Source organism: Condylostylus longicornis, unplaced genomic scaffold, assembly GCF_029603195.1.
Source record: "Condylostylus longicornis isolate FDR11 unplaced genomic scaffold, ASM2960319v2 ptg000114l, whole genome shotgun sequence".
Taxonomy (NCBI): domain Eukaryota; kingdom Metazoa; phylum Arthropoda; class Insecta; order Diptera; family Dolichopodidae; genus Condylostylus; species Condylostylus longicornis.
The window spans coordinates 1,500,702-1,527,273 of NW_026578082.1; the positions used below are offsets into that span (position 1 = coordinate 1,500,702).

The following is a 26,572-nucleotide window of genomic DNA, read 5'->3' on the forward strand; positions in this document are numbered from 1 at the left end:
ATATTGAATTGTAAAAATTTTGCTCTACTCACTTTTTATATTGATAATCGATGTATCGATTAATTATAGGTTCAATAATTTCTGAAATAATGCCAAATAATTTTTGGAGTTGTATAGTACTCATGAGATCACAACAACTTTTAACGAATATAGCTGCCATTTTATTATATTTGTTTTTGCAAAATTTCAGTAGGTTGAACAGTTTTGAAGATATATCCAAATAACTTTTAAATTTGTATGGCAGCCATCAGGCATAAGTATTATCAAACACATTGACCCTACTACAATATTCACTTATTCGAAATTTGAATACCGTAATTTTTATAATATTTCAGATATTTTGTTATATCTGAAATATTATAAAAATTAATTATAAATTGTGAAAATGTATAACAGTTCGAGTAGCTACTGGTTCAAGTAACCAATACCTTTTAAATTTTTTGTGACGTCACGTCAGCTGTTAATGCTTACCAACTTAAAAAATATATTTTTTATCGCATCCACGAACACGACTATCACAAAAGGCATATTTGAGGTGATGCGATAGTTTTTTCTTTATCATATTAGTGACGCGACGAACAGAATATATGGGTGTATATATAAATATATAATATATATATATTTTTTTAAAATTTAAATAAATGCATTTAAAATTGATGTCGTGTATAATAAAAATTCAATTAAAAATATTTTTTTTTCTATTTAATTATTATTTAGTTTTTGTATAAATTTTATTTTTTAAATTTCCTTATGTTTTTATTATTATTTATTTTTTTTTTAATTTAATTTTTGTATATTTAATTTATATTTTATTTAATATTTAAAAATAATATTTTGTTTTAATTGATGTTGCAAATGAAGTTTATAATAAATTAAAATTTTAAATTGTTATATAATATGTAAGAGTTGAGCATCTTAATTTTATTTTTTTATGTATTATTTATAAATCAAATATAATTTAATTAATGGAATTTTTATAAGAAATTTAAAAAAAAATTTAAAGTATTATTAAATATTTTATTGCTTTTCTTTTTTTTTTTACATAACATTTGTCATGTTTGAACCATTTTATGTATACTTTTTGTATTAGAGTGTTTCTCTTTTATTGAGATTAATATTATTATAAATAATTTAATAAGAAAATGTTAGCTTTTAGTAGAGTAATTTCATTATTGTTCATTGTGAGAAGTAAGTACCATGACAATACTGATGGTATGGTACAATAAGATCGAGAAAGAAATATAGAGAGATTAAATAGCTGTACAGTGATAATAGAGTGATTACGTGAATAAAAGAGAAATTTATCATAAAATTTTATTAATTTATTTTTAAATTAATTTATTTTTTATTATAAAAATTTCATTTAAAGTTGAGTAAATTAATTTCTAGATAATTAAATCTTGTTTTTTATAGAAAAATACCCACCACATAATTTTTGTATTTTTTGCAAAATTTAAGCTACCCACATATTTCGTGTGTTAACTACAATTTGGTGCAATTCAATAATTTCTGATTTTTCTGATAATTTCCGGATCGTAATCATTAAAATGTTCATCAAAAAATCATTAAAAGAATAAGATAAATTGAAAATAAAATTCTTAAATATTATTCAATACATTTGATTTTTTCTCATGTTAAAATTTTTCTTTGAAATTACCATATTTTGATAGATTTCAAATTTAGGGTGGCCTAATCGTCTATATCTCGCTATTTAACTCGGCAAGTTAGAAGAATGCGAGTAAATATCATAAATTTGTATGATGTAATTTTCGAGTGAGAATAATTATTCGGTATTGTGTATCTCGTTTTTTTCCTAAAATGTATAAACAAAATTTATTCACTTTGTTTTTGAATGTGAGTCGTTCACTTGATAATTTGAGAAAAAATGTAAAAAAATCAATTGAAAAAATGAGTAATTTTATTAGTTTAAGCAATAAGAGCAATTCTAATTTGAAAATGAATAAAAATCGAGTCAAAATATCTAGATACAAAATTCAATTGAAAGTTCTAAATGTTATGTAAATAAAAAAGAAAATGCAATAATTAAAATTAATAATTTTCCTTTTTGTCCTTTAAATTAAGAAATTCAACAAAAAAAAAAAAAAATTTTTCGTTTTTTAACAAAATTCAAAATAGTTAATACATTTTATATGTATAACATATTAATATAATAGTTTTTATATAAATAACGTGAATATCATTGATGAGTAATTCAAAAAAAAAAAAAAAAGCAAAAAAAAAAACTCAAAGAACAAAATCGTAAAGAAAGAGAAAACAAAATTTTTAAATTCATACATTACAGAAGTAACAAATAATGGAAGGCGTTTGAAAGCAAGTCTAAGTGAAGATTCTGTTGCAGAAACGGCCATCTCTAAAAAGAACTCGGATGGTAAGTATATAAAATACAAATACATATTTCGTATAAAAAATTGAATTTTTTTTTTTTTTTTTCAAATATTTTTTAAATTAAAAAAAATATTAAAAATAAAACGAATTAATTAATTAATTAATTAATTAATTAATAATCATAATAATTATTATGAATTAATCATTTTTCTCTTAAAAATGATTTTCTATGTTTGCGATGCATGTTGCATAATATTTCATATATATATTAATAACAAAATATAGGTATATAGTAATTAAAAAATTCGAAATAAGAAAAAATAAGAGAAAAAAAAATTTTCTTTCTTATTTTGTTTTTTTTTTTTTTTTAGAATGTCATACGTTAATAATGCTTTTAATTAAATATTATAAAAAATTGTTTAATTGTTATAACAGGGAAAATTTTATGCTATAACTCAATATAATTGAATAAATCCCAAAGATGAACTAATTGGAATTTGTAATATTCCAAAAGATTTTCGATATTCTTGTAGTTTTAAATAAATTATGCCAATTATTTTTGAATACAATTATGAAGTTTTAAAATTATAACTTAATATTATTAAATTATTTAATTGAATTCGATTTTAATCAATATCCTATACTTTTCTGGGTTTTACAAAAATTCCAAATTCCAAAAATTGTTATACAATATTGAAAATTTAAAAAATATTAATAAAAATTACAATTCTATCAACTCGGAATTGTATTATAGAATTAATTAAGAAAATAAAATTATTTTCGTCCTTACACAATATTGAGGTCCTCATAAAAAGCAATTAAACAATAAATTTTATTCGTAATCCCCAATGTTTAATTTCTATATTATTAATTAATATTAATAAATTTGTGCTTTCTAATTTTTTTTTTACAATCTAGCATGCCCATATTATTTTTTTTTCTCTCGATATAATATGCATGATATAGAATTTTTTTTAGTTGATGTTTTAAGTACGTATTTAAATATAATATTGACAACTTACTATATTAAATAATAAAATCATAAATTTAATAATCAATTGGATTAAAAAGAATATTATTTAAGTTATTTTTCTCTTGTTTTATTTTATTTTAATAATTAATTTAAACAAAAAATATATACGATATTGAGTTCGAAAATGGAAAAATAATAAAAAAGAAAAAATGTTAAACCTTAAAAATTTTTTACAAATTAAATTTTTTATTTATAATTTTAATTTTCTATCGCCACCGTAATTATTTTATGATTATGAAAACTTGAATTGGTTTTATTATAGAACAGAAACCAAATCTATTTTCTACAATTTAATAAAAAGCAATTTGAAAATTGCCTTCCAAAATATTATTTTATTGTTTGACTCTCAAGAATTTTTTCAAAATATTTTCTTCACTAGAATTTTGTTTTTTTAATCAAAAATATTTTTAAGGTATGTTGTTCTAAATAGTTGTTCTACAGTTTCAGAAATGTAACTATAACAAGTTTTTGGTCTTGTTCTTAATATTAAAATTTCAGATTCAGATTAAATTTTAGTATGAGAATATGTTAAATTGTTCCAAGTATAATGCACTCTTTTAAGAGTGGGGAAATGAAAATAAATTTTTTTTTGAAGTGAGGGTTGTATGTTTGTCTGTCTCTCTGTCTCTGTTTGTCTGTCTGTCTGTAATTCCTTAAAATTTTTTATTACTTCACGATGTTAACACAATGAGCTACCTAGCTTTTCAAGTACATTAGATTCGAGAAACTGTACGAATTTGCTATGAATCGAATTTACATTTTTTCCTATACATACTCGTATATAAAAATTTTAATAATATAAATGCAGTTGATAAAAATAATGAAAAACCAAATTTTTTTTGGAATACCAGAAAAAGCACTGTCAATATTTGCGCTCTATTTGAGAACGAATTTTTCAAAGAATTCGGGTCTCAGAAAGTAAACAATTTTATTAAAAACGAAATTTACATTTTTCTTGGTATATTAACTAAAATGTTACTTTCATAGAATTCGTAATATTTTCAAATTTTGTTCAATAATTTCCGTGGAATTTCATATTATTCAGAAAATATGCATTGCAGTCTGTTGTGTGCTGTTTACATCAGTGACGGACCTTCCATATATGCAAAGTAAGCATAGGCAATGAGCATTGCCAAACAGAATCGCATTCATTATGCGCAATATGAAATTTTAATTGAATATAGTTCATTGTTTTGCAAGCCGAAAGTCGCACTTATTGGAAACCGCTTAGGGCGCCGAACATTTCAGAACCAGACCTATTTCACATTAAATTTTCCCTATTACTATATATTTTAAATTTATTGAGCAACATATCATTAAAATGTTTAGATATCAAGCTATATACGACACTATACTGCCATTTTTAAAAGAGCAGAATTAATCGTGTAACACGCATGTGACATGGTATATTCGTATGATAACACAGAAAAGAACCATTAAATAACTCTGGAATGTGCTGATATTTTGGTAACTACTATTTTACTATACGATTTTACAATGAATTCTCTCAGTGTAAAAGGGATCATGCAAATCAGAAATTCTATATTCAATTCAATATAATGATGAATAATATTGAATTCAAATTGTAAAACATGTCATGGTTGTGTGATACGATTCTTTTGTACTCTTAAAATTGAAAAAAAAAATTTCTTTCACAATAAATATACCAATAATATTTATCCATTTTTATAAAAAAAAAAAATTTCTCCCCTTCCCCCAAGTTTAATTGAATTTTATACAGTTATAAAAAGAAAAACCCATTACAACAGTGGTTATTTATTTTCTGATTATATTATTAGATATTTTGTGTCTAATTTATGCATTCATCATTAACCCACCCACCTATTTAAATTTTAATCTTTGAAAATATTTTTTATAATATAGATTTACAAAGAACCAGGCATTATTTTCAAAATTTGTTAAAGTTTAAAAGTTCAATAATTTTTTGAGTTTTATTGATCTTACATTATTTTCCCCCCAGATTCTCTTTCTTTTTTTGCCCCAGATTCTCTTTCGTTCTTAAATTCCTAGGAGTAAATTTTGCCATACTATACGATGAGTGCATTTTTATAGTTCTTTATTAACTCTCTCTCTCTTTCTCTCTCTAGTTACATTATATCTGATGATCACAATACCTGTATATAATTTTATGTAAATAGAGAAATTTTTGAAATATACTTTCTCTTAAATTCTATATAAACTACAAATTTTCTTAACAATATTTCAATTTTTTTTCTCTTCAATTTTCACTCATCTTCTTCTTCTATATCTTCTTCTCTTTTAAAATAGATCTCAAAAATTCAAAATAATTTTTATTTTCTCTGATTATCGTATTCTTTAGGATTATTATAAAATTTAAAATCAAATAAAAATAAAGTAATATTTCAAAAAAAAAAAATATAAAAATTAAAACACAAATTATTTAGTAATAATTTTATTCAAGAAAACAAAAACAAAACTAAAAAAAAAAATAAAATAACAAATAAAATACCAAAAACAAAAATAGAAAATTCTAACTCTTTAGATACATTCAATGAAGAAGATGAATTTTCATCGGCCGCACCAAGCCCATTTAGTGATCGTAAAAATAGTTGTGTGAGTGAAGATGATGAACAAAATATACAAACAATTCAATCACCATTAATACAAAGAAAACGTAAATCTATTGAAAATGTTGGAATTAATGGACCATTAACTGTTAGTGGTGCATCAGTTTTGCCGTTAACTGTTAGTGGTGCATCAGCATTACCAGTTATGTTATGTGGTTTATTACCAAAAGATTATGTAACAACAAATGAATCATCATCAGGATATCGAAGTCAATTTAAAAAATCACAATATTTTATAACGCCATCTGCCAGTACTGATCATATTAAAAATGTTGGTCGTGCGTAAATTTTATTTTTAGTTTTAAATTTTTCTTTTGTTCTATATTAAAAAAATTTTTTTAAATTAAAATTTTATAAAAAAAAAAATACAAAACTTAAATCATATTAATTGTTTATGTTACAAAAAAAAAAAATTTAAATAAGAACAATGTAGCCAAAAATTTTCAAAAATTTTTATGTTTTATACACAAATTATATTTGTTTTCCAAAAAAATCACATCTCTTGCATCACATATTAAGTATAACATTAAAATTTTTCTATGTTACACAATTTATTCAAATTTCCGAAGCACTTATAATTTCTGTATTCTGCCAATCACAACATGATTAGAAAATTTATCAAATATATCGTTGATTATTGCACAAAAGAAATGATTATATTCTCAGTAAGAAAATCTTATAGTAGGGTAAATCATGAATTGTTTGGCAATATACGATTAATAGTTTTCGTTTTTAATGTTATATGCTTCATTTAAATGCCATTTTTACTTTTTCTGCAAATAGTGTTATAAAAAGTGATTTGATTGCAATGATATTAAAATTTATAAAATTTAAATTGAATCAGTTTCCTAATATTGTCTATATATGCCTATATATTGGTAATCAATTCCAATAATATATTTACTTGCTTCATAATACATATATATACGGAACGTAATATTACAATGATATTAAAATTCAAGTACAATATTTGCTAAAATTCAAAAATATAACAAATATTTTAATTAATTAATTTTAACACTTATTAAATTTAATGCAAAATTACATTTTATTAATTATTTTATTAAAAATCCAATAGGAATAGGAATAGAAAATTTATGAAAATATTTTATAAAAAATCATTATTTTAATGCTAAAATAGTTAAAGAGAGAAAAATAATTTACATTGAAATGAGAATGTTAAAATTTCTCTTTAAAAAATGAAGGAAATCACGTACTGCTTTTTCACCCCATACTGCGCTCACAAATTTAGTTTTTTTATAATTTGATTTTTGTACATAATATAAAATTCTATCATAGTTTTATAATTATAATTTTATATATTAGTACTAAACTATTTTTTTACTGTGTTTTACAAACATATTGCAATATTTGAAGTCTCGGACCCAATTGCAGTACATTTAATAACCAATTGTATTAAAGAGTGATATTTTTTAAGAGATGACCTCATTTACATTTGAATTTATTAAAATTACTAGACTGTTATATAAACTTTAATTATACAAGTATATATTTTTTTTTTTGAATTGGTATTCATTCTGTACAATATTTCAGATATTGTACACAATGTTATAATATTAATGAAATATAAATTTAATTCAAATTCAATATATGTTATTTAAAAATGTATTATTACCTGCACAATGTATAATTATAAAAATATAAGAATATGGCTACTATACAGAGTTGCCGGGACTCAATGGTATTCTCGAAACAGGGTGATAGAATAACTCCAGATAAACAAAAACTCTTGTTCTCGAGTTATAGCACCTCAAACTTAAAATGTCCGACAAGCGTCAAATTTTTACATTTTATAACTTGGGAAATATGACAGATGAAGTTAACTTTGCATACTCTTTATAAAGCTAATCAAATTCTTCCTCTAACGGTATACTAGTTAAAAAAATTTCTTTAGATTTTGAAAAAATAATATTAAAAATCTCAATTATCACATTTTAAGTAGTCTTTCTTTCAATATTCAATTAAAAAACCGCTCAATCTCATTGAGAGTGAGTGAGCTAACCATTAGGAATTATTTATAACAGTATATTTTTTTTGAGATAACACATTGCCGAGTACAGGATACAGAGTGGATTGGTTGGTTGGTTGGTTGGTTAGAGTGGCCGGTGCGACCCGACTGGCCAACACCCCAATTAGCACCGACGTGCCGTTTTGCTACCACCGCCTCGTGAAACCCGGTTGTCAAAGTACGTTGGTCCAGGGCCAGCGATCAGAGCCACCCCGTTCTTTTAAGGAACTTATTTACGTCCCCGATACTTTTATTAGAAATGTTCCCCAGTTCCATTATGTCCGTTTCCCCAAATGACAACAACCTGGCCCTTTGAAGAGCCGGACACTCGCAGAGATAGTGAAAAAGCGTCTCTTTTTTGTCTATCTCCCGACAACTGCGGCATGACGTATTAAAGGGAATTCCCAGCCTAGCTGCATGATCCCCCACAGGCCAATGCCCCGTGTACACAGCCACTAACTTAGCTATGTCCGGTCGAGGCATCGCCAGGAGGCTCATTGATTTCTTATGGTCGTATTTCGGCCACGTCTTCCTAGCCGTTGCACATGTGCTCAGGCCCCTCCACCTGCGGTCCGCACATGCCACTTGGAAGCGGTATATATCAGTTTTGATGGTGTTTATAGGGACAAGAACTCGCTCGGCCCTGGAGCCGTCCAATGCCGACCCACATCTGGCCAGCTCGTCAGCCCGCTCGTTTCCTGGTATGTTCCTATGTCCCGGAACCCAGAGTAAGGTGATACTATGATGACTGCACAATCTCGTCAGCTCATCGTAGCAAAGCCCTACCAACTTTGAGAATATCTTTGGCGAATTTAGAGCCAGAATCGCAGCCTGACTATCCGTCACAATTGCGACCTCCCGGGCCACAACCAAATCCCTTCCCAGGATTTCGCATGCCTTCCATATGGCGAATACTTCCGCCTGGAACACGCTTGATCCGTTGGGAAGGCGATATGACTCCGATATGTTCTGAGTCCCTGAAAATACTCCAGCACCGACCCCATTCCTATCCTTGGAACCGTCAGTGAAGAGAGCAACATCAAAGCCTTGCAGTGGAAGATTTCTTTTCCACTGCCCGCGAGACGGAAGCTCAACCCGAAACTTCTTGTCAAGCTCAAGTCTAGGGATGCAATAGTCTGTAGCATCCGCAACCACTCCGTCCGGTAGTGACTGAAGGACATTGCTGTGGCCATACGGCCTTTCGTGCCAGCACTCAGCCTCTCTGAGTCTAACGGCGTTTGCCGCGGCCAGATTCCTAATATGGATGTCTGGTGGAAGCAAATGGAGGAGTACATCCATAGCGTCCGTGGGCGTCGATCTCAATGCCCCCGTAATGCTTATGCATGCAGCCCTCTGTACCCTACCGATCTTGGTACAGTTGTAAGCTTTCCCCAACGCCGGCCACCACACGAGTGAACCGTAAGTTAATATAGGTCGTACAATGGCCGTGTATAACCATAAAACCATTCTAGGTTTCAGCCCCCACCTCCTGCCGACCATCTTTTTGCAGGTGTAAAGTGCCGTACAGGCCCTGTTCACCCTCTCTTGCACGTTAAGCTTCCAGTTAAGTTTAGAGTCGAGTATGACTCCCAAATACTTAACCGCCGGACTCAAACTGAGCCGCAAACCACCCAATCGAGGCAGTCCAAAGCTCGGGATTTTTGTCTTAGTCGTAAAAAGTACAAATTCCGTCTTGGCTGGGTTCACTCCAAGGCCACATCTTTTAGCCCAAGAGCTCACCACATTTAGAGATCCTTCCAAAACCCCACTGATTGTTGGAAGGTCAAAGCCGGAAACCAGGATTACTAGGTCGTCAGCGTATGCCACTGCCTTCACTCGCCTTTCTTCAAGTTGCAGTAGAACCTCGTTCATAACAACAAGCCACAAAAGTGGCGAAATCACCCCACTTTGGGGCGTTCCCCTACTAATGTACCTTGCGACACTACTATCACCAAGATCCGAATACAGGATCCTGGTCCGCAGCATGGATAATATCCAGCGTACCAAAGCATCTTCCAACCCCAACTGAGTCAGAGAATTTTCTATGGCCCACGAACCAATATTGTTGAAAGCCCCTTCCACGTCTAGAAAGGCCGCCAACGTGTATTGCTTATAATGGATAGATTGTTCGATAGTCCTCACTACCTCGTGTAGTGCGGTGTCTGTGGACCTTCCCCCGCAATATGCATGCTGGGAAGGCGGAAGTCGAACTTCCTTCATTCTGTTCCTGAGCCCTAGCTCCAGAACGCGCTCCAGCGCCTTTAGAACGAAGGAAGTCAAACTAATTGGTCGAAAATCTTTGGCGCCCTCATGGCCCCTTCTTCCCGGTTTGGGAATGAAAACAACTTTTACACGTCTCCACGACTTGGGCACGTATCCAAGGATAAGACAACTTCTAAAAACTTTTAGAAGCCACGGAACTATTAGTTCCTTCGTCTTCTGTAACATAGCTGGAAATATCTCATCTATCCCCGCCGTTTTGTATGGAGAGAAGTTGTCTATCGCCCAGCTAACCTTCTCCACCGTTATAATAGCTTCAACCATTTCACTCGACACAGGCTGCCCCGGAAGGGAATCCAACTGGATAGCCTCCCGAGCCGACCCGGTATTACCCGGGAAATGCGTGTCCACTAGTAAATTGAGAGTTTCCATAGATGTTTTTGTCCATGTCCCACCCTCATCCTTCAGAAAAGAAGGACCGGTATGGTCCTTGGAAAGCACTCTGCTCAATCTGGCAGAATCCCTGGTACATTCTACAGTTCCGCAAAAATCCCTCCAACCCTGGCTTTTTGCGGAACGGATAGCCCTTTTATACTCTCTCAGGCACTCCTTATAAGGTTGCCAGAACCCATTCTTGTAGCAGATATTGAAGACATCCCTGGTAATCTTCCGGAGATTACTCAAATCTTCGTTCCACCACGGGGGATACTTTTTTTTTGAATATTTCAAAGGACAGGATGCTCTGAAAGCCACGCCCATGACTTTCTCAAATCCACTGATTTGCGCATCAAGTTCTTCGACTTCCTTAATATAGTTGTTAATATCGGGCATGACCATGAGCTTGGCCCGCACGATGGCTCTGAATTTAACCCAATCTGTTCTTTTAGGGTTCCTAAAAGGTTTGGGATTCCCAACTTCGAATCCCACCGTGAAGACTATCCAGGCATGGTCAGAATACGACCTTTTGCTAGATACCCTCCAGTCCTCGATTATACAGTTGTTAGTTTTGAGTGTTATATCTATCACATCTTCCCAGCCAGCAAACCTGTCTGTGCTAGGAAAAGTGAAGGTAGGGGTGTTGCCTCTATTTGCTATCTCTAGATTACTATCTAAGACAAAATTAAATAAAGACTTACCTCGTTCGTTGATCTCTGTGCTGCCCCAGAGGGTATGTCTGGCATTGGCGTCGCAACCCATAAGCAGACTTGCTCCTTCGGCTGCGCCAACCTCTGCTAGGTTTTGAACTTCCGGAGGTGGAGCAGGCCTATCATGAGCCATGTAGACTGAGCTTATTAATAGGTTCCCGCCGTTTCCTTCAATCCTCACCACCGTCATGTCTGCGGTACTGAAATTAGAGCAAAGAAAGGCTTTTATATGTTTTTTAGTTAAGACACAAGTTCTGATCTTACCTTCAGCTGGATCTACAATCCTGTAGAATAGGTTGTATTTCTGGGTGCCCAGTCCCTTTATCCTGTTACCGTTCACCCAAGGCTCCTGAATTAGAGCGATGTCGATGTCTTCCTCTTCTAGGAAGATCAATAGGTTATCCGAGGCTAATCTCGAATGCTTGAGATTAACCTGGATTACCCTCATCGCTCTTGCTCTTATCAGCCACCTCCATCTGTTCAAGGAGCTGGCTCGCTTCTTCTATGGCGTCCCCTTCTGGGTCCGCATTTCGAAATATTTTGAGCTTGGCATGCCTTATGCCAAACCGCAGTCTGTTGTCCCTCCTGTCCAACGGCTGTAGACTCTCCTCATTAATGAGAAGTAGGAAGGACTCACTGTTTTTCTGAGGTTCCTCCTTCTTGATAATTTGCCAATCATCCATCGGCACCTCAGGATTGGCAATCTTTAGGACCTTTAGCAACTTGTCCCCCGCAATATTCATCTTAGGGATCCAAATACGAGCCCGGGGTCTCCTAGGAATTTCCTTAGCTGGGATGAGCTCAATCTTGGACCCATCCCATGTATCGCTAATCTTAGCAACACACGAACTAAGAAAATCCCCGGAAAGCCGGTCCTCGCATTTGATCACCCTGTAGCCCCTGACTACCTCAGATGAATCGAAGCTCAGGACTTCGTTGCCATCGGTCGTTAGGAGATGTTCAACTACCATCTCCGATAATTTTGCTTCGACCTTGCACCATAATTCGGAGGACAACTTCAGGTTGGTAGACTTTCTGTCCACCACCCCAAACTGGAGATGATCACGGACCACCTCGCTCATTGTTCTCCCCTGTGCATGATTACCACTTGATGTTGAAGGTCTGGTTGTCCCTGGCTTGACGACCTTCGACCTTTTGCTCTCTTGAGCATTTCTTTCTTCATCTTGAGACCTTACTCTTTTTGTGGTCTCCTGAGGCTTCGTGCTCTTATACGCATTGTACTCGTCAATTACCTTCTGGTATTTGACTTTGTCCTCCGCGTCTTTTTCAGAAGTTTTACCTTCTGCTTCATTTTGGGCAATCTTGCCTAAAATGAAGATGGCCTTCGAATATCTCTTCTTGAGTACGAAGGCAGGTCCTGATTTTCTGCTTTTGGAACTATGGCTGGTTCCTTTAGCTTTTTGTGTAGATTGTTTTGGTGGTTTTGCTACCTTACTGGTTTCATCACCACTAATCGATACACCTGCTTCCTGACTGGAAGCTAGTATCTCGTCTTCTGACGAGGTGCCAATTGGCTCTTGTTTTTTTAAAATTTTTTTAGTCGAATCTTCCATTTTGATCCCACGAGTGTGTCCGGAAAAACAGTCCATCCTGCCAGAGCCGACTTACTAGGATAAGGTCATCGTTACTCTCTGAGGCGACCCGGTATCAGAGAGACTCCGTTCGCGGTAGCCAGTATACCCCCCGGCTACCAACTAGTCCACTAGGCACGGGTCGTATAACACCATTGGATTGGGGGGGGGTGGGACTTGTTGAAGATTAGCTTACGCTGTTACTTCATGCCCGTGGGACTTGCTGAAGATTGGCTTGCGCCGTTACTTCAAGCCCGTGAGATTCTCTTGGTCTTTCTGGTCTCACTTTCGACCTTATCGGCATGGTTGCACCTTCCAGATACCACAGAATTGTAGTACCCGCCGACATCGCTCTCAAGATCATTGACCCTACTTAAGCTCCTTCACCACGGCAAGGTGGAATCCCATCGAAAGAGTAAAGAGTGGATTAGTTTATGAATATTTTTAATGCCAAAATTTAAATATTTTTAACACCGAACTCAGTAATAATATTAAAAAATATTCTTTTTAAGAGAATAAAATTCAACCACAATATTGAGAAATAAATTATTACAAAATTTAAAAAGAGGGAATTTATATAAGACGGAAATATTATTACTCACACTCATAAAGAAATTTTAAATATATTTCAAAATTTAATTTGACTCATAATTCGAATTAAGTTTAAAATTTTTAGTTTTTAATCATCTTAATTTTAAAAACAATAATTTTAGACTAAATACAATTAGAGGCTAAAATTATTATTTAATTTTATATAACTTTATGTTTTTTAGTGATTGGTATATGCTTTTTGCTTTTTAGATAAAATTGTTGAATATAATTGTATGCGCACTTTTTAATAATTATTATTATTTAATAAAATATTAATATTAAAAAGTATAAATATGCAATATAAGTAGTTATTAAAGCTTAACATTTAAATATATTAAATATATGTACTCGTATAATGGACAACTAAAATGCCTAGAAAATAATTTACAAAATGAAAACAAGATTTTTTTTTTCTTAATTAAATTTATAATTAAATATAACACAATTTTATTTTTTAATATTAATATTTAATTTATAATAATAATAAGAAAAGGGGTTACCTTGATAAAAATTTTTATTTTATATTAAAAATAATTGTTTTATGTTATCCAAAATCAAAAAAAATGAAATGAAAAGTAAGTAGAATTTTTCGAAATTTATTTTATTGCATAAAATTTATAATTAATTAAAAATCACCATACATTTAATAAAAATATAATAATTAAAAAATAATAACAAAGTAACCCCCACCATATTTTTTTTTTTCTAATTTTGTATTATTCACTTTTTATATTTTATGTTTTTTTTTTTTTTGTTATATTTTTATTCTTGTTTTTCCATATTTTCTTTTGTGGTTTGACAAGAAAGTGAAAAAATGAAAAATTTTATATTTTTTTTGGGCTTTTGTTTTTTCTATACTGTCCGTTTTTTCTAATCTATTTTTACTATAGTTAAATTTTTTTTAATACGTTATACTTGCATAAAATTTATTAAATTTTTATAATTAATTTATATTTTAATAATTATTTTATATAATTAATTTAGATGAAGATGATGAGCCTCGTTGTGTTCAATTAACAAATCAACACAAAACTGCAATTAGATTTATTAGGAAGGTAAGTTTAAAAAACTATTATATAAAAAAAAATTTGTAAGTAAAATATTTTTTTGATGTTTTGGAACGAAAATAATAATAATAATAATAAAAAAAAAAAATTTATAATATTTTTTTTATAAAAATTTATTTTCTGTTATTTTTTTTTTTTTATTTATTTTTAATTTTATTCCTTAAAAATTCAATATCCTATGATACTAATGAAATATAATATTTACTGTTCTAATATCACGAATTTACGCCTTATAATGAAGTTAAAGAATGGCATACAAGAAAAATTTTAAGAAATAAATATAAACTTTTCATGAATTGCCATTAAAATTTTTCGATAAATCATTTTTAATAACATTTTTATGTAAGTACAGTCGAATACGGATATATGTACACACAAAATTTTTCTGCATATATTCGCTTATATAATTAAATTTTTAATGAAAACCTTGTATTATAGAGATTACAATGTTTACATAGTACAAAGTAGCCTTATTAAATATTAATTTATATTTTTTATATTTTCCAGTAGATGGCTCATCAAGATTTCTTTAAGAAAAGAACAAAAATTTTTGTTTATAAGCAAATTTTTTTTTTTTTCAAAAACAATGACAAAACTTTAAAAAATTTTTCCGCTTACAAAAATTTTATATTATTAGGCAAATTGTAGCTGAGTGTTGCAAAAATTATGACGAATTAGATATATTCAAGCATATATGTTATGCATGTCAAAGAAGTTTCCTCTATATCCGTGTTACAGTCAAACGTGTTCTACTGCACAATTTTGTATTTCACGGCATACTAATTGAATCGAACACAAAATTCTAAATTTATAATTTTTCATAATATATAATTTTACTAAATTTTATTTATAAATATCGAAAAATTTGTCTAAATAAGGCATCAATAATTTTCGTTATATGAAAACTGCTATTATACCAATATTCCAAATATTGGTGTAATTATCCCCTATAAATATGCAATATTTTGATTTTATTACCGGAAAATATTTTGCCATTATCCTTCACATCTTCTTTCTAATTGAAATATTAGTTTTACAAATAATATAGTTATTAGAACAGTAAAACAAAAATAAAATAATAATAAAAAAAATTTTAATTTTTTATTTTTTTAAAAATTATTTTAAGAAGAAAAAAAAATTTTTCTTTTCCATATAAAAAAAAAAATTTCCCCCCCATTAAATACAAAAGTGAAAAAAAAAAAGAAACCAATAAAATTTAGAAAATTTTAATGAATTTCAGAATTAAAATTCATAAAATAAACACTTAATATTAAAGACATATAAAAACAAAAAAAAAAAATTTAATATTAATAATAAAATATATATATATATATAATTCCAAAACAGATGAAGTATTTTGTAGCACGACGTAAATTTAAGGAGGCTTTAAAACCATACGACGTTAAAGATGTTATGGAACAATATGCAGCCGGGCATGTTGATCTACTCGGCCGAGTTAAAAATGTTCAAACTAGGTACACATAAATAAAAAAAAATAAAAAAATAAAAAACAAATTTGAAAAATACCTAAAAATTTTTTTTTTTTTTGTATATTTTAACTGAACTAAAAAAAAAAAAACAACAAACAAAATATATATTTAATAATTTTAATATATTTGTATATAAATATAATATAAAATATATATTTATATTAAAATATCAAAGTAAGGACCCAGTTGTAAGAAAATTTAATAAAAAATAATGTAAAGGTATTCGTAAATAACGTAAATAAAAAAAAAAACACAATAATATTATACATAACATTATCAAAATTATTATGTGTATGTACATACATAAATATTTTCTGTGTACTCATACAAATTACATAATATATATATATATTTATGAATAATAATTTTAATATCGTAAATGATTTCGAAAGTGATTCATTTGATTGTGTCCAAATTTAATATTTAATTATCAGCCACATATTATAAAGTACTCATTTATAGTATAATTCCTATACTCAATTTACTTTCACTCGATTTTTTTTTTCACAGATATTCAAATATTGATCAAGATTTTATTTTTTTGAATATTCAGTATTAAGATTTTAAAATCGCTCTTATTTCAATTCAAGATTTGAAAATTACTTGTTATTGTGACTCTAATTCTTATTTAATAATACTATGTTACCAAAAACTGCAATATGTAACTCGCTAATCTTCTTCTCTTATTGTACCAGCACGAACATTGTGTTCGAAGGGTATACTAAAATTGCCTTACCGTTTGTAACGCTAAGAAATAACGGTGTTAGATATAGACTCAAGTATATGTTTGTTATCAGCATCGAATTCTGAGCCGATTTAGCTTTGCCTGTCCGTTCGTCCGTTCTAACGATAACTCAAAATCGCTTGACTCCTTATGGTAGCTGCCATACAAATTCAATAGTACTTTGGTCATATCTTAGAAAATATTGAAAATACAGTACTGAAAATTTGCATAAATTAATACGCGGCATCCTAAATAATAGTCTGTCCTATATGGTCAGCTATGGGATTTTTGTTCGCCCGTAGGATAATAAATTCGTACGGGTATCATAGAGTCGACACGGTCAACTCTATTTTTTCTCGTTTATTTATAAAATTTTTGAATTAGTATTATTTAGGACTTAAAATTCTAAAAAAATTATTTGAACACTTTCGAGTCATATACAGAACAATACGATATTCATATACGATTTTAAGTAGATTTTAACAAACTTTTTATTATTTTTCAAAAACTACTAAATTTTTTTTTTAAAAAAAAAAGAAATAAAATTTTATGAGTAAATCATAGTTATTAAATATTATTCAAATAACACAAGTATATTTGTATTATTTGTACAGTATATTATTTGAATATTATTCATGTCTGTGATATATACTATTCTGATACTATAATTTAAAATAACTTTCCTTTCTTTTTTATATATTTTAATAAAAAAAAGTAATTAAAGTATATTTATTGTATTATAACAGCGCAAGTAAATAACTTATAGTTGTGTTTATTAAAAAAATGAAAATTCCCACATTAAAATTTCTGTGAATTTATTTCAATATGAATAAAATTTATCGACATTATTATTCTACTATGTTTCTAATAAGAAAATAGTAAAATTCGCATTTAGAAATAAAACTAACTCCATATTTTAAAAAAATTATTGTCCATCTCTTGGAAAATTTCGGTTTATAATAATATTTTGCACAAATTAAAACAAAAAATTCGAAAATGAAAATTCTAATCGAGCAGTTTTTTCCTACCCTCTAGGATAGTGGATTTTTTTCTATCACTCTCTCTAATAGGAATTTTTCTCCATCACTGTTTCTAATAGGAAATTATGTATTTCAGGCCTATTAAACTTTCGTACAAAAAAAAAAATATTACAGTTTTTAAAGATATTTTGTATAGGGTTCTTGTATAGCGTCTTCCACAAATCATAAAATGTTCAACATTAGGGCACAATAATATTTCATTTTTAAAAAGTTTATTTTATTGTGAATAAGAGAAAATCATTACAAAAATTTTAACCAATTTAAATATTAAAATTTACGCCTACTGTACTGTTCTCTTTATATACTACACAAAAATAAAATTTAATATTTTTTTTTTTTAATTTTAATAAATATATTTTTAATGTTACCTTATATAACTTGGCTTTATGTATACAAAAAAAATATAAATGGTTTTAGCATTTATCTTACTTCATATTTAAATATAAATATATATAAATATATATGTACACATATTTGTGTTTATATGTATATATAAAGATATATATACATACATATATACATACCTCTATTTATGTAATTTAAAAAAAAAAAAATAAAAAAAAAAAATTCGCCTTAAAAATATTTCTAAAACAAATGCAAAATCTTTCCTCTCTCTCTCTCTCTCTCTAAAAAGAAAAAAAGCAAAAAAGAAATGCTCATTGTTTTACTCTCCTTCTATATACTCTAAATAATCATAAATATGCTCCTTGTGTTTCAAAACTTAATTTGATTGTTCTTATGCTGAAAAAAAATGTTTTATTTTTCTATTTTTATTTGTATTGGTTAAGGATTTTTAAAAATAATATTTTTTTTTTGTTTATTTTCTGTTATTTATGTACAAATTTTCATTCTATCAAAATCTAATTGAAATAAGAATAGTTATTCAATTAATAATAAACAATATTTAGAGTAATTGAATTCATTTAATATTATTTTAGAATAATATTTTTGAATTTAATTATTTCTAAAAATTGTGATTATTATATTTTACGAATAATAAAATTTATAAACAAAGAAAAAAATTAAATTAATTATTTATTGAAATTTTATAATTCTACTCAAAAATGTTACTATACATATACAAATAAATAATAAAAATTATATAATTGTGGGGGTAATACAAGAGAATAAAATCCACACAATTACTTATATAACAGTTGTAGGTATCTCTCAATTACATATTTCGAAAAAAAGTTATAAATAACCTAAATATTTTCATTATCTTGTTTAAAATACAAATATAACAATTATTATTATTTTAAAATTTAAAAAAAAAATAAAATATAATTTATTTGTGTTTTCAATATTAGTATTTGATTAGGGAAATTTGCTGTACAATCCTTTTTGTTATCAATTGAATTATTAAAAATTTTAATGAGTAAACAAAACAATATTAATATTGAGATATAATAAAATAATTTAGTGACAGTATGAAAGAGAAAGCAAAGCTTTCGTTGAAAATAAAATTTCTAAAGAAATAACGTCTCACAAAAGAAGACAATAACAATCCGAATTGTTGATTACTCCCAATAATTAGTCCCCTACATTTATGAACATCACCTTAGAAACATTAAACTCTTTTAGTCTTGTTCTTGTTTTCTTAATTATGCAATATAACTTTGCTTAATTTCCTCATTTATATTCTATTCTTGAAGAATTTCTCTTTAAAAAATATGGTTAGGGGAATTTTCAAATAATTTACTTTTACTGTTTCGATTTAATATTTAAAATTATAATTGTGTGTTGTTCCTCGATTAGGGGAAGATCAAACACCTCGATTTAGATACAAAAATCCTAATGTAAATACAAAACAAAATAAAAATTTTACCAAATTGGTACGTACGTCGGTCCGTGGGAACGCTTTCATTATTTTTATACTAGGTTTTAAGAACATTCCATCGTTATAATATGCATGGTCACTTCAAAAATCCAATAGATAACGAAACAAATAATTTAATAAAATTATTCAAAAATTGTGTACCAAATATTTTTGTGGACAAAACAAATTATTAGAGAGTAATTTTTAAAATCTGTGCCAGTCCGGTTTATTATAGGATTTAAAACAGTCGATATTTCATTATAATGTATATAACCACCGATTTTTTTTTTTTGTATTAAAATATTAAAATATTATAATTTGAATTATAATATTTTAATATTATAATTTAAATATAATTAAAATTTATTTCATAATATTTTATTCCAAATTTTTATAATATTTTCAGCTTCTATAATACCATTATGTAACTACTCTAAATTTTAGAATATTACTATTATCAAAAATACAATTTTACACACATGATATTGCATATTGTATATTTACGTAATATTTGCAGCATAGGGCACCAATAACATTTGTAATTTAAAAAAAAAAATAGTGCTACAAAATTAAAAAATATAAAATGAGAAAAATATAAAATCACAAAATAATTACGAGACATAATGATAATTCGTAAAGTGATACGTAATAGTCAACTATAATCTTTCAATTAAAATTTCTAAAATATCACGGTATAATAATTAATATCACAAAAAAAAAAATTAATTTGACTAAGGGAAATAATAAAAAAAAATAAAACAAACCAACTGAATTCGATCTTTTCTTTATTGTAATTATCCTGTATTTTTATTTATTTATTTATTTATTTTCAAAGGCAATTTATATTCCTTTATTTTTACACATGTAGAATATGTTCAGTCAAAAATTCTCTTACTTATTATCACATAATACAACAACAATAAAATAATTGATGAGAACAAAAACGAAATTCTCTGAATATATTCAACATGTAAATTAAGGATGCCACCTGTATAATAATCAAAAAAAAAAATCATTTGAAATAAATCAAAAAGTAATAATTATTTTAAACAAAGAGAAAGACAAACGAAAAAAAAAAATAAAATAATTACATATTTTTTTTTTGTATATGATTGTATTTGTGTATGTTTTAATTTATATATCTTAACCAAATGTGTCTATTTCTCTCTCTTTCTCTCTGTCTCATTCTCGCTGTTGCTCTCTATGTTGAAAAAAAAAAAAACAAAAAACAAAAAAACAAAAAATAAACTGAATATAAAATGTATGTGTGTTAGCTTCAATACTTTTTGGCACGTAAAAGATTTCGTGAGGCACTTAAACCGTACGATGTTAAAGACGTTATAGAACAATATTCTTCCGGACATGCTGACCTACTAAATCGTGTCAAGAATTTACAATTTAGGTGAGAGTCCTTTAAAATTATCAAAAAATCAAAAAAAAAAAAAAAAATTAATAAAAAAAAAAAAACAGAACATAAAAATATTAAAACGCAATTTGTCTTGTTATTTTTTTTTTTTATTGTCTTAAATTCACAAAAAAAAGCTTACAACACTTAATTGTTTTTAATCAAATATATTTTTTTTTTCGCAGAAATCACTTTAAAAATTTCATTTTTAATTCGTAATAATTTAAAATTAAAATTAAAATTAAAAAAATTATTGTATAAATTAAGAAAAACAATATTTTTTTTTTTTGGTTTTGCAAAATTTTGTACATAATTTATTTTCAAAATTTTAGCCTCAAACTCGAGCTTAACAGTCTGAACGTGTATCTCGCTTTTTTTACTCACATTTTTATTTATTTTCAAATCCGAATTCTCAGTATTTTCTAATGGATATTTTACTTTTCCAATTAATACTCAATTTATCGACTGAACGTCTCACTTTCAAAAACAAAATGGTGAGAGTATTTTGTATGTATTTTAGAAAATAAACTAGATACGCAATATCAAATAATTTTTCTCACTCGAAAATTACATTATACAAGTACATGATACTTACTCAATTTCATCTCACTTTCCGAGTAGAATAGTGAAATAGACGATTAGGCCTTTAATAAAATTCTTTTAAAATTGCTTTCTACTATTTAACATCTACATTATCATATTGGTATAGTTTTATTTAAAATTTTTTTTTTGTAGTATAACTCTTAATAACATGAAATCCTTTATATTTCACTATTGAAAATTTTGAATTACAAAATATTGAAAGTGTACAGTATACTTGTGTCTTATTTATTTTAATTTTAAAATATCTAAAAATTTAATTATTAATATTTTATTGTTTTCATTTTAATTAATTACACTTAATAGTTTTATTAAGATTAATTCATATTATTATTGTAGAAATATTACCTTATACACTGTCCTGGTAAGTATGAGGCCACCATATTAAAAAAAATTTCCAATCTACTTCAATCGGGTCAACTTCGATATAATTCATATGTTTTTTCTTAATTTTCTATTGAAATTATTTTTTAGTTTGAAAGGAACTATTAAAGAAGTAGGTCCGTTTCGTTTTCTTAATATATTTTAATTTTCATACAATTAAAGGCATTTAATCACTCTTTTTTAGGTTTTTAACTAAAATTTCTAACTGAAATGTTAAAAATATTTTTTTTACATAATTATAGATCTTTAATAATTAAAAATTTCACTTTTGAAAATTTATTGGTTAAACTAAATTAGTTATGTTTCTATATGTACATTTCATATGTACATGTATGTACTAAATTTCATATGTACTCAATGTATATGTATACATAAATTTCATATGTACGTGTATGTACTATGATGCTATGATTTTTTTCGAACTTAATATAATTTTATAGTGTATAAATAATATTTTTACAATACTTTAGAACTATAGACATGCTACGATTTCCGGATGTACATTTCTTTATTAAACAACTTTTTTTGTCGTAGATATTTTGTATTAATTCTGATTTAGCACTGATTATTTAAAATACGCAATATTTTCTTCAATATAAAGATGTTTTCAGTAAAACTTTCTAATAAATAGTTTTTCCGTAATTTAAATTTGAACAGGAAAATAAAATTCCAAAATTTATTTATATAAAATTTTTTTTAGGTATTTTTAGATATAAATTGCTTAAAACATAAAAGCACGGTGATAATTTTTCTTTTTCTTCATATAAACTCTATATATTTTTTTTGTAAACTATAAAATGCCTTATACTTACCAGAGTAGTGCCCTATACAATAAAACGTACTCTTTTCACTTCATCACTGGCGGTATGATGACAAAATTTAACTATTCTTGTTTTTTTGTACTGTTTCTCTCATTTTCTCATTTGTTTTTCTCATTCTCTTTAGTTGAAAAATAAATGTAAAAATTTGAATGCTATTCAAAATTATTATTAAACATTTGAGAACTACTATTATTTTTATTTAAATATACTCTCCAAATTAATGAACTATTATAAATAGTTAAATTTTTACTCAATTTCGATTATTATCACTGAAGAGCTCGAGTTGAATAGCTATAAATTTTCACAATATATATTATGTACGAGTATATACAATATTTGCAAAATAATTTTTTTTTTTTGTTAAATTAAAGTGTTGTTAGTATTTTGAAATTTTTTTAAAAAATTTTATATATATATTGCTAAAAATGTGTTTTATTATATATTATATAATGTTATATATGAAAAAGAAAAATATGAATAATTTTGTACTAAAATAGCTTATTTTTCACGTTCGAATTTTTTTTTTTTCGTATACTTTTTTTTTCTTTAATTTATATATACATATATGTATGTACGTATACATATATATATATACATATGTGTATGAATATGTAATATATAAATTGGCAAATTATTTTTTTTTTTTTTTTTGATTAAAGCTTATGCATCTTACGCATATATTTTACATATATGTATATATTTTAATACATAAATACATACATATATTTATTATATAAAAAAAAAAAATTTTAAAGATAAACATAAGAAAAATTTTAAGAACGAATCATTTAATTTGTAGATTTTAAGTGAAGCAAAACAAAAAGAAAAAAAAAAAAAATTAATTTTTTTTTTTTTTTCATAATTATACCTATAATAGACATGAATGTTTAATTTTTGTTTTGGAAAAAAAAATATTATTAAAAAATATATTTATAAATAAGCTTTTTGATATGGTATTAATGAAATTAAATTATTAATTTTAAAATTTTAATTTTATATAACTTGTTACAAAAAAAAAAAATATATAGAAAATAGCTTGAATGAATATCACATGTTTATTATTACAATTATATATACATAATAAAATTTATTAAAAATAAAATTCACTTCGATTTAACATTCATTCGCATAATTTTCTTCCAATCAAAAGAAAACAACAAAAACCAATCATTCAAATTCAAATATGGAAAATTCTAACAAAAAAATTCATAAATATTTTCTTAAAATTCATAATACCTACCAAAAATAGAATATATAGTATTATAAACAGATTATATACACACATTCAAATGTTTATATACATTATTATAACTCTACATTTTTATATAATAATCTTGAAAACATTTTGTTATACTTTAGAAAATAATCCGTTCCAAAATAGTTTTTCTTCATAATTGTCTCTTATGTTAAAATAAATCAAAAAAAAAAAATATAAAATTCTTGTACATGTTTTCGAAATTTCACTATCTACATCTATCAACATTATAAACTTGAATTTTAAATATTGTAACTTAAAGTGCTTAATTTTTCTTTTAAAATAGTTCACAATTCAAAAGCGGCTTCAATGCACTATTATATAAATATATAGAAATTATTAAAATACACCATACAGTTAAAACTAATATTGTTGAATTATAAAAAAAGTAAGGCGAACTTAATTAATTAAGTAAATGAAATTATTAATAAAAAAATATAATTGGATATTACAATATGTATATAAAAAATTTAAATTAAATGCAATTTAATAATATTTTATTCTAATATTTATAATAAGCATGCCTTAATGCTGTGCATGTTTTCCATTCAATAAACCCATAAGATATTGTTGCAAGATATTGTTGCCATATTATACAAAATAGAAAAATTTAATATATCGCCCCGGATAAATTTATAATATCGGCTTCGTGTATATGACCGTATAAAATATTTCTAAAATTAATAAAATTTTTATTAGTATTGTTATTACAGTTTTGATAATATTGTTTATGGAAAGTTTAATATCGTTTTTATATAGTACATTTATTTCTGTTATATAATATCTAAAAAATATATATTTTGTACGTGTGATATATGTACGTGTTTAAAATTTATAATAGATAATTGAAGTTTATTTAAATATTAAAAAAATAAGCTAATAGTAGCAAGGACAAAGGATAGTGAGACTAATGAATAAAGTACATTAGAATAGCATAAACAATATTATGCAAATTATTAAATAGCGGGAAAAAGAAATTTTGTGGTAGAATTTAATTGAGATTTTAATTTAAAAAATCGTATTTATTCAATTTTTTGCTATTTTTATTTAATATGAAATATTTTCTGTGAAAATTTGTCAAATTCCGATAATTCCGTATGTCCTTATTCTAAACATGACAATTGGAAAAATTTTGAAATTTCGTTTTGAAACTTTGTTTTTTCAATTTAAATAGAAAATCTTGAAATAAATATTAGAGAATTGTTTCCCAATTTCTATCTAATCAATTATCGGGTCAGTTGTCAGTTTTTTATTTCAATTGTACTTAAATATGTTGTATTATAATTAATGTGCTTAGATAATATTGAGCTAGTTTTTTTTGAAAGTAGCATAAGTTCATTTTTTTTCAAATATATTGAGATATTTAAGAGTTTGTGTTTGAATCAATATAAAAAAATATTGGCTATTATAACATAATTGAAATTGTGATTGTAATTGTGGAGAGAACTTGTCAATAGTTCAACAAAGTTACCATTAATTATTTTGATTTATAGTACAAAAATAAATTTATAATTGGCCTTTAAAATTGATCAGAGATGAGGTTATCAGGTTTTGCAAAATTTTCACAGATTTTAATTTTTAAATGTGATAAATAACCTTTATGGGGCATGTATTTTTTAAGAACCGTGATATAATCCAAAAGAAAAATTGGTAGATTTCATTGAAGGTTGAATACATATTTGGATTATATTGTTATTTTTGTAAAATAACTTATAACTATTAACGTATGTGAGATTTGATATCTGGTATAAGAAAGTGTTTTATTTGTTCACTATTAAATTATCTACTATTTATGTTCAATAGAACTAGTAGGCAATAATACTACAAATTAAATTATATTAAATTATGACAATTAAACTATATTTAATCACGGCATTGATATATCGAAAGACTGCATTTTAAGTTTTTCAACTTTCGAAATTTTTACGTACACTTACAGTCACGAATAACGTGAATCATGTGTCAACAACGTGAATAATGAATAAGGTAACTTTACCTAAGGAATAATCGAAATTTACCTGAGGATAATCAGCAAAGTAATAATAAAGGTCATACAATCCTGACCAATAACTTATGATTAAATTTTAATTTTCATAGAGCGATGATTCCCATATGACACGTACTGCCGCATCTCTTCCAAAAAAATGTCATTCATATTTACAAACAAAAACGGTCACGGTCAATCATTATACAATAATTTAGTCACTATATTGATTAAAGTATGAGTCTAATTCTTATTTTTGAAAAGAGGAAATCTGAGTGCAAACTCTGGCAACATACGGTGAAATCTGTAACAAACGGTTTTCTATAAATACAATGAAATCTGAGGAATCTTACCATAGATGTCAATTTCTAATTTAACTCACTTCGTTAAATTGAAATGAATAAATGCAGGGTTAACT

At 26.7% G+C, this 26,572-nt stretch overlaps 1 protein-coding gene across 27 annotated transcripts in view; it reads left to right on the forward strand.

Moving 5' to 3' along the window:
• The window catches only part of LOC129614661 (potassium voltage-gated channel subfamily KQT member 1), a 134,372-nt gene that overhangs the window by 94,225 nt on the left and 13,575 nt on the right, over positions 1 to 26,572 (forward strand). For 17 of the 27 annotated variants that reach the window (XM_055529392.1, XM_055529414.1, XM_055529415.1 and 14 more), the window contains 4 exons: positions 2,303 to 2,389; positions 5,904 to 6,266; positions 14,550 to 14,620; positions 15,980 to 16,107. In XM_055529392.1, coding sequence (XP_055385367.1) covers positions 2,303 to 2,389; positions 5,904 to 6,266; positions 14,550 to 14,620; positions 15,980 to 16,107 — 649 coding nt within the window. Of the gene's footprint in view, positions 1 to 2,302; positions 2,390 to 5,903; positions 6,267 to 14,549; positions 14,621 to 15,979; positions 16,108 to 20,979; positions 21,108 to 26,572 lie in introns of all 27 variants that reach the window. The other 10 variants (XM_055529417.1, XM_055529408.1, XM_055529418.1 and 7 more) reach the window with 8 other exon arrangements.